At 41.9% G+C, this 13,082-nt stretch overlaps 1 protein-coding gene across 10 annotated transcripts in view; it reads right to left on the bottom strand.

Moving 5' to 3' along the window:
- The window catches only part of bru3 (CUGBP Elav-like family member bruno 3), a 91,626-nt gene extending 79,618 nt beyond the window's left edge, over positions 1–12,008 (bottom strand). For 9 of the 10 annotated variants that reach the window (XM_018449979.1, XM_018449981.1, XM_018449984.1 and 6 more), the window contains exons 1-2: positions 11,456–12,008; positions 809–857 (exon numbers count right to left, since the gene is read on the bottom strand). In XM_018449979.1, the coding sequence (XP_018305481.1) occupies positions 809–857; positions 11,456–11,506 (100 nt within the window). In that variant the 5' untranslated portion in view covers positions 11,507–12,008. The remainder of the gene's footprint in view (positions 1–808; positions 858–11,455) is intronic. The other variant, XM_018449986.1, reaches the window with a different exon arrangement.
- Between the last annotated feature and the right edge of the window lie 1,074 nt (positions 12,009–13,082).

The raw sequence follows: 13,082 nt of genomic DNA, 5'->3' as shown, positions 1-13,082 counted from the left end.
TGCCTGCCCCCCTGGTTATCCTACCGTGACGCGAAATTTATGACCCGCGGCGTTCATGGCGATAAGCGAATGTCAACATGACGGTCATCGCCAGCTGAAAAATTCCACGTAATTAATAAAATTGGCTCTCGGCACAAGGTGTGCACGGGGAAGATATGGCGCGGGCGCGAAGAGAAGCCGCCACGCGCGACAACTCTGTAGAGAGAACGAGCCGATGAATATCAACACGACTGGATGGGTGGGTACCCGCGGTATACATTTTTTATCGTGTAGTCTATCGCGCCGCCGGCGCGAGTATGAATTTTATACGACCAATGTGTTATCGCGACTCACTATTACAGCGAATTATCTGTAGTTTATTACATAGTACTCTTGTACGATTGATATGGAATCTAATGCTATTAAAGACACCGAGTACATATACTGCGCAGAATAAAATTGCTTTCCCTATATTTATGTATAATTCTAGAAGTATGGCATTTCCAGCACGAAACTAATTTGTAATTGATTCATCACTGACCGCGTGTTCATGAAATATTTGATTATTTGCTGTTGTTCACATGAACATTCGAAATATGTGTGATTACAATCTCTTGCGACGTCTTTTTACTTGTATGGTGTAAAAATGAAAATATTATAGATAGTAAAAGATAGAAACGTTACTTTAAGAGCTTTATGATTCTTTTTCAATGCTTAATTAAATTTAATCATATAGAATTTGATAAGAATTTTGATATTCCTCATTATAATTAAATTAGCGACATAATTTTCGATATTGAGACATATTGGATCGATTGCTTGTTCTCACCTCCGCGGTTTTCACTGTCCGCTGGCTTCACTTGGATAGGACGGTTCATCTGCAACAAAAATAAAAACGACACGTTAGTCGTCTCGCAATAAGGCGTCTCTGGTTCCTACGATATTTCTTATATTTACAGAAAGTCGCGGACTTTCGTCTTTCTATTTCTGCTTTTATCCTTTCTGAGAGGATGAGGCAAGTGGAGCAAGAAGAACGAAAGCTCATGGCGACGAAGTACGAAACCGGCATGCAGGGATAGCAGGAATATCCAGTTTGCCGAGAAAGCGGAAGTATCGTTATTTGTCCGGCATGTATGCGCTCGTCCTTCGCGTCACTTCGGCCCCGTTCAAACACCATCAGCGGTTGCGAGAGCTTCCTCTGCCGCTGACAGTTCTAGCTGTCAGAGTGCGCATGGGTTCGCGAGTAGAGCGCAGAAACGGGAACGAGATAGAAGGAGTGACAGAAGCGCTCGAGAAAGGACGAAGAGAGCGAAGAGGAGAGTAGCCGGGTATCTCATCCCATCGTTGTGGGTTACGAAAGCATGGAACCCGCCACTCGTCCTTCCGCCGCTAGTCCTGCTGGAAGTCCTTTGGACCGCTGCGGATGGGTCGGGATCCCAACGAACAAATAACATTGTTTATTTCTCGGACGGGTCGCACCGCCGCAGCGCGTTCCAGTTCGCTCCTAGGGGATGAGGATGCATGATTCATGACGTGGGGGACACAAGACCGTACTTCGATCCCAGTTTCCACTTCTCCCGCATTTCGTTCCGTCTCCGTCCAATTCGTGCGCTTTCGTCTCTCCTATCGACTTCGCTCGGTCTTGAACTCTTTGCACAATACACCCCTTCCCCATCCCCTTCTCTTCACCACTTCCGTGTCTCCGTTGGCGCGAATGTCGCTTCCAATAGTGGTATTATCCTACTGCTGGCCTTGCAGATCCTTTCTCTCTGACCAATTTTCCTCGGAGGATCACTGAACTACCGTAGACGCAAAAGAGTTGCCAGACCTTACGGTTTACCAATGACACGATTTTATCTTTCAAATATTTGTATTATTCGTAATGTGTGAACGTATATCCCTATGGCACCAAGAAAGAAATAATATACATACACAAGAGTACCAAAAAAAAAATTGTTTGCTTGACTAAATTAATTTAATTATCTTTAAATAATATTACAAAATTTTAAACAATTTTAAATAACTAGGATCGGATTTAAAAACTGAAAATTAAACTCATGCAATTTGCTTGAACTGGAAATTGTAAAAATTCATACAAAAATATTAAAGCATCAAGTACCCAATCAAACATGGTTGACCCTTTTCATTTGTTCGTGTTGAATATTTCTCGATCCATTTTTAATATTATTTAAAAAATAATATTGCATTGCTGTTTGTATTGATTATTTTTATCAGGATTTCAATAATTATAAAATTTTATTTTCCTTAACGTACTTAGATAAATATCATGTGTATGATTTCATTCGATTGGAATGTATGACTAAAAGCATGACAATAGGTAATAGGATACTAGATTGAAAATCTGGTTTTTAACGCATACAATTTGCATTACGACCATCTGTCTTTTATGCTGGCAGTTTCTTTTATTTTTCTTTTATTATATGTTTCTATAAGAATTACGGGAGGAAAGATGGGCGATATGTGGGGTGAGAACGTGCTCGGTAACCCCGAAACTTATTTTGCACGTATGCATATCAGGCACAAAGAGAAGCGACGTTACGGTCGGGGTCAGTGCCACGATCACATAGGCATTACACGATGTATATGTATACGTCAAACAAGCGAGCATGGGTGTTCCGGGTTCATGGAGTTCTCTTCGAGATCGATATAACGCGTACAATCATACTATCGCGACCTGCACACGTACCGTTGTTTCTCTCGTGGAGAAAATTTTTTAACGGCATTGCATTACGTCGTGTTCATATAAGGGATAGAAAATGCGAGATTGGAAAGTTTGTGGAAGGGACGGAGAACGCGCTCGAGAGATTACACGTTTCTCGAACGTACGAGCAATTAACGTCGTCTCGAGGGATCAAACTCCGCGCTATCGATTAATCCGGCGATACGCGACTGTCAGGCGGTAATTACTCGCGATTCTGTGAAGAGGGTTGCCATTAACTCTTTAATATTTCATAGCGGCGGCTGTACGTCCGGTCGCGATTCCCGAGACCAGCGTGCGCGAGGGACGACGGAAGGAGAGAAAGCGGTCATGACGACAAGCAAGACAGCAAGGGGGAAACAGAAAGAGGGAAAGGAAGATCGAGCTGGTGAGAGCGAGAGAGAGAGAGAGAGAGAGAGAGGAGGGAGAAGGTCACTTTAAGCACTGTCCGCTGGTCAGGAAATTAAACTTTGAATCGAGAACTGGCCATTAGGCGTTTGTTGTTGCCTCGTTGTCAGGGGAACCCGGTGTCCGTATAGATACCGGAACTGAGATACGACGCTCCGTCTCCCGCCTTGTCTCTCCGGATGAGTTTAACGTTGAATGCATCGTGTAAATGTCACTTACGACCCAAGGGATCTGTACCAGTCAATAACGATCAGATGAGCGAGACTTCCGCTCGGATAAACCATACTTCGGCGACGAGACGTACAGATTAAGGTAGCCGACTATTAACTACCGCGTAAATCTCGTTGTTGCGCCTGATACTTATCTGCCTGATATATACCGTTAGATATATACCGCTCGATTGCAGCAGAGAGGTGATGTCAATTGGCACTTTGACAGTGTGCCACGGTATCGCAGCGACATACTGCCACGTTTTCGAAATATGCATTAACTCTGTCGTTGGGGAAAAGTCTGTATTATTTTATCGTTAAAACGATATCTTTATTTGCAGTTAATGAGAGTGTGAAGTGTAAACGCGAGATGAATGTTGCGGGAAGAGAGAAGCGTTATTAAAATTGAAAGCTGATACTTTCTGCGTACTAATTGGCAGCGACGCTTGTTGAATATGTTGACGCGCGTTATCCTCGCAAAGGAATTTTAGATTAAAGTTAACACACGTGGAGGAACATCGCACACACCGCACGCATTATATGCAAAACAGATAGAAGACGAACGAAGACAGATAGTTCCAGGCCGCCTCATGCATAAAAGTCGTTTAGGGTTCACGATTAACTCTCGTCCTTTTTGGAACGCTACTGGAGGAAGCTGCAGGATAATTAAATACTTTTTTTTTTCGAAAGGACGCTCGTCGTGCTGTCGTGGAGAGATCATGGAGAAAAAAGCCGCGCCTCTATTTAACGATCGCGTTACGATCGAGCGTCGACCCTTTGGCAATTTGTGTCATCAGCCGCGTGCACTTGGAAAATCGATCCCCTTGAGAGGCACCGCTCAAGATGGATGGTAATAAGTAAATGTGTTTGCTGAGCCCCGAGCGCGCATCACGAGCAATTAATTAAGCTCGATTATCTATGTACACTGCGGGAAAGTGCGCAGCCTCGCTACCGCCCGGTAGATACTGAATGATAGCCACGCGCACGGCAAATGCGCCGAATGATAATGCTTGTACTCGCGATAGAACTTCGTCTTATCAAATTAGCGTCAGAGATATCTCGCGTCGTAGAGAATATTTTCCTTTGATGATGTTATGTTATCATAGGGATAGTTTTACAACAGAATATACAGAATGTTCCAAAATTTGCGAAATTTGCAAAATAGTATATCAAGAAAGTTTTCGAAAAATTAAGTAAACGTATTATTTGAATTTTTGCATAAATTTTTACTTAAATTTTTACTTAAATTTTTATTTTAAGCAGTAATTTTTTTTTATAATAAAGATTTAAATATAGTCAGTCATACATTACATTGAGAAAAATGTCTGGTTGGATTAATTGGAAATCTGGTTGAAAACGAACGAATCAAAATTTTCTTACTATTAAAATTCTAGTTGAGGAATTCTAATTGACTTAATTAGAATCTTCTAGTTCGTCCATTTTTTACCAAATATTTTTCTCACAATCGTGTAGATGTACGTTTAGATGGTCATCTGTTTATGAATTACGCGTGCAGTAGTGTTTGTTGGTGAGTTTGCACTTCAGCAAGAAACTATTGCTTCTCAGAAATTATTGCTTAAAACAAAAACTTACAGATAATTATTTACTTAATTTTTCGAAAACTTTTTTGCTAGTTTTTCTCGCGATCGAAATTCAAAGATCTGCATGGCGCTTTCATAAAAATAGAGCGATCATAGCCGACGCACCGGAATCTTGATTATCTCAATTTATACCCATTGATAAATCCGAGCTTTTTCTTTTGGGACGAATTCACGCAGCTTTCTAGAAAGTCACGCAAAATCCAGATAGGGGATGGGCACAGGCTGATAACCGCCGAATTGAATGGTGAATGCCGTTTCGGAAATTGAATAAGCTATCGTGCTAGGGCCGAGTGGCGCTGCCGGTATTTGACCTGCCTGCGTGCAATCAATGTACTGATTGGAGATAAGGGCCCGCCCTGTAGCCCCTGGCATCCTCCCTGGCATGATTTATATACGTACGGTCTTTGCCGACGATGTATTCATTACTTGATTACTCATCGGCAAGTTAATACCGATTGTGATCCTATATAACAGACTACAGATACTCAAGATCTCTTTGACGAAAAATATTCATATCTGTCATTTATATTCTCACGCATTCTCGGATATGCCTTTCTAAAGTGGCGTCTACAATGAATTCTTAAGGAGTGAAACATAAGCCTTAAGCCTTAAGAAATTGACTAATCACAGTCGAATGTGAGGAGAGTAATCGACTATGATCGATCAATTTCTTACGGCTTAAAAATCAACTATGATCGGTCAATTTTTTATGGTTCAAAGCTTAAAGTTTAAATGTTACGTAGTTTAAGGCTCTTGTTTTGTCTATAACTCTTAACGACAAATGTAGATATTGTTACATCGTCGTCACGCATGTTTTTATTATATTATGTTTTATACACATTTTATACATGGTAAGAAAACTGAGCAATGACAATATAACAAACACTGTTGTTAAGAGTTATAAAATATGGCGTCTAATGTTAGTCGCTAATTATTAAGCATTACTTAATAAACTTAACGTTATTTTGATTTTCTCTAGAAGAAATTCCACCATAGCTCTTAACTCACAATTGGATCTTTTGCATATTATTGCAGATGATTTCATAAAACGAATATTGTTAAAGGACGCCGAAGACACGATTCGCCTACGAGCTCTCGACATTTTCGTTACATAATTCAGTTATTCTAATTATTACAGATGCGCGCTCGCGAGCGTCTGGCTCGAGTTAACTTGAATAATCCTTCGCGTGGATATCAAGTGGGGAACTGCATGTTAAGCGCGAAATCTGCGTTCGTGGTCGTGCCTGTTAATACGGCTAATTTGTCGACTGCTTCGGAGCAAATGCCAGGCCTCTCTGTGTGCTCGCGTCGGATGTTGCGCTACAGATACCAAAGCAGAGGGAACGCTGAAAGAGGATGAGCTGTCAGCTAGCAGATTACATCTAAATGGATCCCGGTCGTGATCTAATTGGCAAATTAATTGCAACCCGTAATTAATTCCTCTGATGATTGACATTTGACATTTTGTTTGTAGACGAGTAACTGGCTCTTCGAAATAGGCCCATAGACACTTTTTTGGCGTGCGTTTCGTTCAGAATCTACGGCAGAGCTGACCGATCGCGAGAGAACTATTCCATTGTGCTGTTCATACCGTATTTCGTCCAATTTCCGTGCGAATTTGTCGGCAGTATCGCGCGCTTAGCGCGTTATCGGCGTCACTTTTTGACGCGATCAAACAATGCGTCTCCGGCCGAGTGTTAACTCGCATTGAAGCCCAGGTTGCGATCCAGTGCAATTCAGGATAAATAAATGCACACCTGCACTCTCGGCACATCGGCATGGTTGGCGCCTGCCGTTTCGTCTGTTCGTGATTATAAATAGGATTTGAATTTTATTGTCAGGAGCAGAGTGTCGTATGATTGAACGTCATGCCATATAACAATGATTGCCATGCAGACTATTCGCACTCAAACTAATGCGAATATGATTGACTATACGCAGTAAAAATCGAAATAGTCAATTGATTAGTTCATTAAGCATAGCTAAACCGAAATTCGGAACAAAATAACTTAACTTAAAAACTATATGACAGAAATAATATAATATAAAAATTCTGTAATCTAAAAGTTAGAATTTCAGTGAAGGTCTACCAAAATATTAATTTTCTTATAAGATAAATAATAAATAAAAAAATTACAAGTTATAAAAATTGGAATTTCTATATTTTTATATTTCTGTAGACGGTTTATAAATGACGCTTTATTTTTTAGATATGATATTAAATAAATTAAGGATCAGAGAGAGAGAGAGAGGGGGGGGAGAGTGGGTACTATTAAAAAGAAAAACAGAAATTTTTTATTGTTCCGGATTATATAAAAATCTAAAAAAAATTCCTTTATACTTGTCAAAGCTTTAACGAGTTTTTATAATAATAAAAGTCAGATATATTTTATTGTTAATTCAAATTTATCTATCAAATTCGCAATCAAAATATCAATGGTATCGTTGAAGATCTCATATTGCCGACGGAGGGTTAAAGAAATAATAAAAAGTTTTCTATTCACAATTAACTTTTTATAAAAATAACTTTCTATTCACAATTTTGTACGTACAATATTGCTGTGCACGAGGTCTTTATTCGCGAATTGTCTCACTAAAGGAACACATTGTAGGGCAAATTTTGTCTTTAACGGGAATATGTAAACGTTTCCATTTTGGACATTGCACTTTGAACATCGATGATCACGTTCGTGCCATGTTCGTTAAATAAAAATGTAAGTTTAGAAAACCAATTCCACGGCGGTCGTGTGTCGACCGTGTTTTTCCGGCACATCGTGCTAAAATTCAGACGCAAGTAGAAATCGAACGATTGCCGCGATATCACTATCCCTGTATCTCTTTACTGTGTTGTCGGGTTACGATACTGTGGCAAAGTAACGCATTCTCTCGAAACGGGAATTACGTTGCGCTTTTTCCCAGTTTTGTAACCATACTCTGACATACGGCCGGCGAATTTTTTTTACACGATTACCCGATCGTACCTGTACGAGGTATAAAGCATTCGCTTTCCCACCTATTCAATTTCTCTCTTTTTTTTCTTTTTTTTTTATTCGGCTCCATCAGTTTTTTCCCTAACGCTCTACAAATATTTGAGCGTCGACTATACCACCCCCGCCGAAAGAGCATTCGAGTCGAGTGAGCTTTCGCGCCCTCCCTCCGGGGCACTCGTCGTTCACCGATTGTAATCTAAGCCAATGCTTCGGCGCGCATTAAATGTCAAACGTTATACGCCTCTCTATTTCACGGCTCTGCGGTAGCGGGCACCGGGATGTTGGATGTGGCAGTCGGCTGGACAAACGCTTGGAAAATCGCGAGGCGGGATGCGATTGCCCCAACGGTTTACAACGCTCTTTGACGCGGTTCCGTTGTCACGTACCGCCATTCCGAGCTTCGATCGCCGCCCATTTGGCGGGTTACAGTCGTAACAACGTCGAAACTTCATTGCTTCTACATGATCTGCCCCGGCGAAATGTTCGCGTCGCGCATAAGAAACCGACATCATGCAGATCGTCGGGGGAATAGTTATAGCTTAAAAGACGCGATCCAAGAAAACGCCAAGATTTTCGACGATTTCGGGGAAGTCGGGGAAGAAGGTCAAAGGAGAATCACGAAGTTCGTGAAAACCTGACAATGCATGTGATCGTCGGAATCTATCGAATTTCAACGTCGCCCGTTGAATCACCGTTTCAACTTACGGTCGGTCTATATAGAATCTCAACGAAATCCCAATTTTGTCGTGATCGATGAACTTTGTTTGAATGAAATGCAAAACGCTGTCATTTTACGTTTAGGACAAGGGACGTTTCAAATAGAAGAGTAGCGACGATTAAACCGACAAATCCAATGAGAAACTTTCTCTTTATTTGAATTCCGTTATTACGAATTTTAATCGACATGGATGACGTGGATTCGTATCCAGATGCTGGATACGGTCCAGACGTCCGTTCGTCGTCTATTGGTGCGTACGATCATTTATTATTGGCGATGGGCCAACATCCGGATTTAGGATTGATGTGCCATGCAAAGCGCCGCACCGCCATGTGGCGGGCCACATTACCAACGACGTTATGCACCAGCACATTCACCTGTGCCGCCGCATTAATTGATGCACGTCTCTGCATCAACACCCAGCCCGTGTGAGCGTCTCGTGAGAACTCGTCATGTGTCCTCGCTCTACGTAGAATTTCCGATACAATCGCCAAACGTTTGATAAACATTAAATATAGACGACACATGCGAGAGATGAAGATCCTATGATCGACAGAGCGAGACAGGTCGACGGAGCTTAAAATATCCGTGGATGTTTTTATTTATCGAGTTTAAACGTATTTTACATATAAACTGCGAATAGCCGGCTAACTATGATCGCATCGTGTGCGAAAATTAATCTCATTTTTTTCCGTTTTCCTCGCTTTTTAATTGCAAGCGAAATATACACTTCGTGCATCGGCAAAATATCACTCTATTTAATGAACACGCTTTAGTTAATTCGTTCCTGAGGAGCGCACAGAGAATCGATAGATTCTTCGAAAACGGTTGCGACGTATATTAAAATGACGCAGGGGGTTCTACAATAAGAAAAAACTCGCACGATTAAGGCCTGGTTTTTCATTTTCTGGTTAATTTGTGGTTAGACTTAACCTAACGATAGTGTAAAAATTGTATTTTTCTAGCTATAGTTAATTACTAAACTAATGATTTTATAATGAGTAACTTTTAAAATAATGTATTTAATTGTTTGGCTGATAAAAACTAAGTAAAGTCGAAGGTTTACATATCACTTTATGTATCGTTTAAAAACTAGTTATTATTCATCAAAATTTTGACAAATTAGCTTAATTTGATATCCTTTTATTAATTGCTCTTATTCAACTTTTTTTCTTTGATTTTTGCTTAGCAAATTAAAATTAAAGAATTGAGAGTTTGTAACTTTTAAAGTTACCAATATAAAATAAAAATTATATTTTTCTATCTGTGTACTGAGAAAAATGTCTGGTTGAAAACGAACAAACTATAAGATTCTAATTATATCAATCAGAATTCCGATTATCTCCAGTAGAATTCTAGTAAACCAAAAAATTCTGATTAGTCCATTTTTAATCGAAGAAACAGAATTCTAAATAATTCAACTAGTCATTTTTTTTAAATAAGGTTTAGTAACTTTTAAAGTCATCACTTTAGCAAAATTACTAGTTTAGTAATTAATCATAGAAAAATATTATTTTTGCATTATCATCAAGTTAAGTGAGGTTAAATTTAAACCACAAGTTAACCAGAAAATGGAAAACGGATCTAAAACCATGGCATATAAAAAGATTTAAATAGTAAGTTATTTTCAGCCTCAGTTTTATTGCGTTTCAAGTCCAAGAAACCGAGTCAGTGCGCGGTTTATAGAACTGAAAAATATATTTATAAATTTGTATATAAACATTATCAAGCACTAAGATCCGCTTCAACCGAAAGTAGAATTCTTTCTCTAATTTGATTTATTTTTATCGGTCTAAATTTTATTACTTATAATTGTTTAACCAGTAAGTAAATCAACATTTTAAATTTGCTACTGCTTTATAAATTTGCTACTTACATTATTGCCTTATGTTCTCTTTGATTGGCAAATTCGCATACTGTTTACATCTTACTGCCTTCGTTTTTTTATATGCTATAGGCTTCAATCAGACGAGCGTAAAATATTGTCTCTCCATCTCCCCTTTTCCCAAACCACTGAGTAACCGAGACACGCCCGCCATCGAACAGCTGCTCGCGTGTTCGGCGTATGCTCGCGATTCACGCGTATGTCGTGCTCGCTTGCAGTACACGCTGCTGCTAACGTTATACATAGGGCGAAGGGGAGAGAAGCAGGAAAACCGGCATGACGAGGGCATTATTGTAAACGTTACGCATGCAGAAGCTGCGCGACATATGGATAAGTATGCGTTACATCCGAGTCCGCCGCGCGCACACACCAGACCGCCAGAAATAGTCACGCGTAAACACACGCGAGCGAGGATCTTTTACGACTTGCGAGCGTATGAAAGGATCGCGCGCGATACCGCATCGACAGGAACTAGGAAGGAGGACGAATGCGTCGAAATCGGCAGCCGGTCGTAAAGTCGCGGGATATCATATGCATTTACACGCTTGCCCGTCAAGACGACATCTTCCAACGTCGTCGTTCCTCTCCCCTCGCTTTTACGATCTCACCGTACATTTCCGCGTACGCGAATCGTACGTCGAAAGCGACTACGTGACTTGAATCTTGATGCATGCATCACGAGCGTGTTCGAACGAGACGCACAGGACCATTGTGGGGCCTCGGGGAAGAAATCCGACATCCACGAGCCTAATCCTGTCTCGCGATCCGCCGATCGATCGATCCGTCGCTGGAGGTTGTCGAGATGCAGGGAGCGACGCGACGAATGTTTAACGTGTACACACATCTTCGACCGAACGACACGTGCAAGAGGTCCTTCCCCCGCAAGGGGAAAGAGGAAAGGAGAGTAGTTGGGGAGATTTAAAACTATTCGCGCAAGCGCACTCACCATCTGCAGGTCGTTCCGACGCGACGATACCACTTCCAGAATATGAACCATTGGTGAACAATTAAGCGCGGGTGATCGTGGGTACTGGCGGGTGTGCAGACCCGCGAACTTTCCGAACTTCTGCTCTTTGCGAGCACACAATCAAGGTCGCGCAATCGTCGATCGTGATCGACACGCGTCACGAATTATCACAGCACGAAATGGGGAATTTACGCGAGATCGTCGATAGCGCACGTATCTCGCGCCACTTGAAGAATATCCAGATCGGTATTGTCAGCGGATTTGCGATATTTAGGAGTTCGACACCAAACAAGTTCCAGCGAGGATACTTAAGTCTTCTCGTCGTTCGTCTTTTCTCCGTTTTTTTTTTGTTTCTCCGCACCGAAAGCAAGCGATCACACCGGATACCGCGTAGTCTCGCTGGTAGGTACGCGGGGTTCGGTGTGTGCCACACGTGTGCGTACAAAGAGGGCACGAGCGGAGCGAGCGAGCGGGCGCGACAATGAGAGCAAAAGGGAATAGAGGGGACAGAGAGCTATAGATAAAACCCCGAACGCAGCTCGCCCGCGACTGATTCTCCAGGCCTACACGCACCCTCTAGTTTTCTCCCTTTCATCCCCCACTACCCACCCTCTCGACCACTATCCCCTTCCTCCTTCTGCACCTCCTCCTCCTCCGTCCTGTTCTGTCCTCGCCTGCCCCCGCCTCCTTTTCCGCCACCCTCCGTACTCCTCTCACCCTTTGTAAGTCTCCCTCTTATCCCCTACATGCGCCCCCCTCTCTGAACGCTACGCACCCTTTGCGAGAAAGCCCACGCACCCTCGGAGCAGCCGATATATTATCTCTCTCTCTCTCTCTCTCTCTCTCTCTCTCTCCCCCCCCCCCTCCTCCTCTCTATCGCTTTATCTCTTTTCCACGCATTTTCTCGTAGTCCATCTTCTTTCCCTCCGCCTCTCGTGATATCGTAGTCTTTTCTCCCTGTCCTTTTCTATCGTCCCATATCGTCGGAACCCCATAACATTCGGCTAATCAAACGCGCGTTTCCAGGATCCCCGTGCTTACGGTCCTCAAAGAAAAAAAAGAAGAAAAGAGAAAACCAGGACACGCGAGAGGAGAGAAGCTGGGGCTTTAGAAGGTACTAAGAACCGGGATTCTAACCCTGGGAAAGATGTGTATATGCGTGTACATAACCGCATACACTTACGTACTACGCATCCTTGGGGAGGCGATGGGAAGTAAGTGGGGATCTGTTCTAGGTTGGAGCAGTAATGGGGAAACGTTCTTCGAGGCTTAGGTCTGTTTCATAAGATGAGATAGGATGATATCTATTAACACAGAATACCCGTTGTTGCAAGTCATTTTTTTCATGGAACGAAAGAGAGAGAGAAAGAGAGAAAAGCAACTTATATTTTCAAAAAGCGAAAAGCTTCTTGTATACCGCAGAATTTAGTATCGAGGTATTACGCAGTGCTCGCGCGATTTGACGATGAAATTAGGTCACCGTCGGACGTTATCTCTCGCAAAGGGGGAAAATCAACGGTTGATGGAGCCAGATAAAACGTATTCGTGAGCGACGTATGAGATCCGGCTTAATCCCACTATTCATGCGAAAATTTATCTTTGCCCG

This window comes from Mycetomoellerius zeteki, unplaced genomic scaffold, assembly GCF_001594055.1.
Source record: "Mycetomoellerius zeteki isolate Tzet28-1 unplaced genomic scaffold, Tzet1.0 scaffold252, whole genome shotgun sequence".
Lineage (NCBI taxonomy): Eukaryota > Metazoa > Arthropoda > Insecta > Hymenoptera > Formicidae > Mycetomoellerius > Mycetomoellerius zeteki.
Note: the sequence above shows the minus strand (reverse complement) of the source record. Positions and strands in the feature narration are given on the sequence as shown.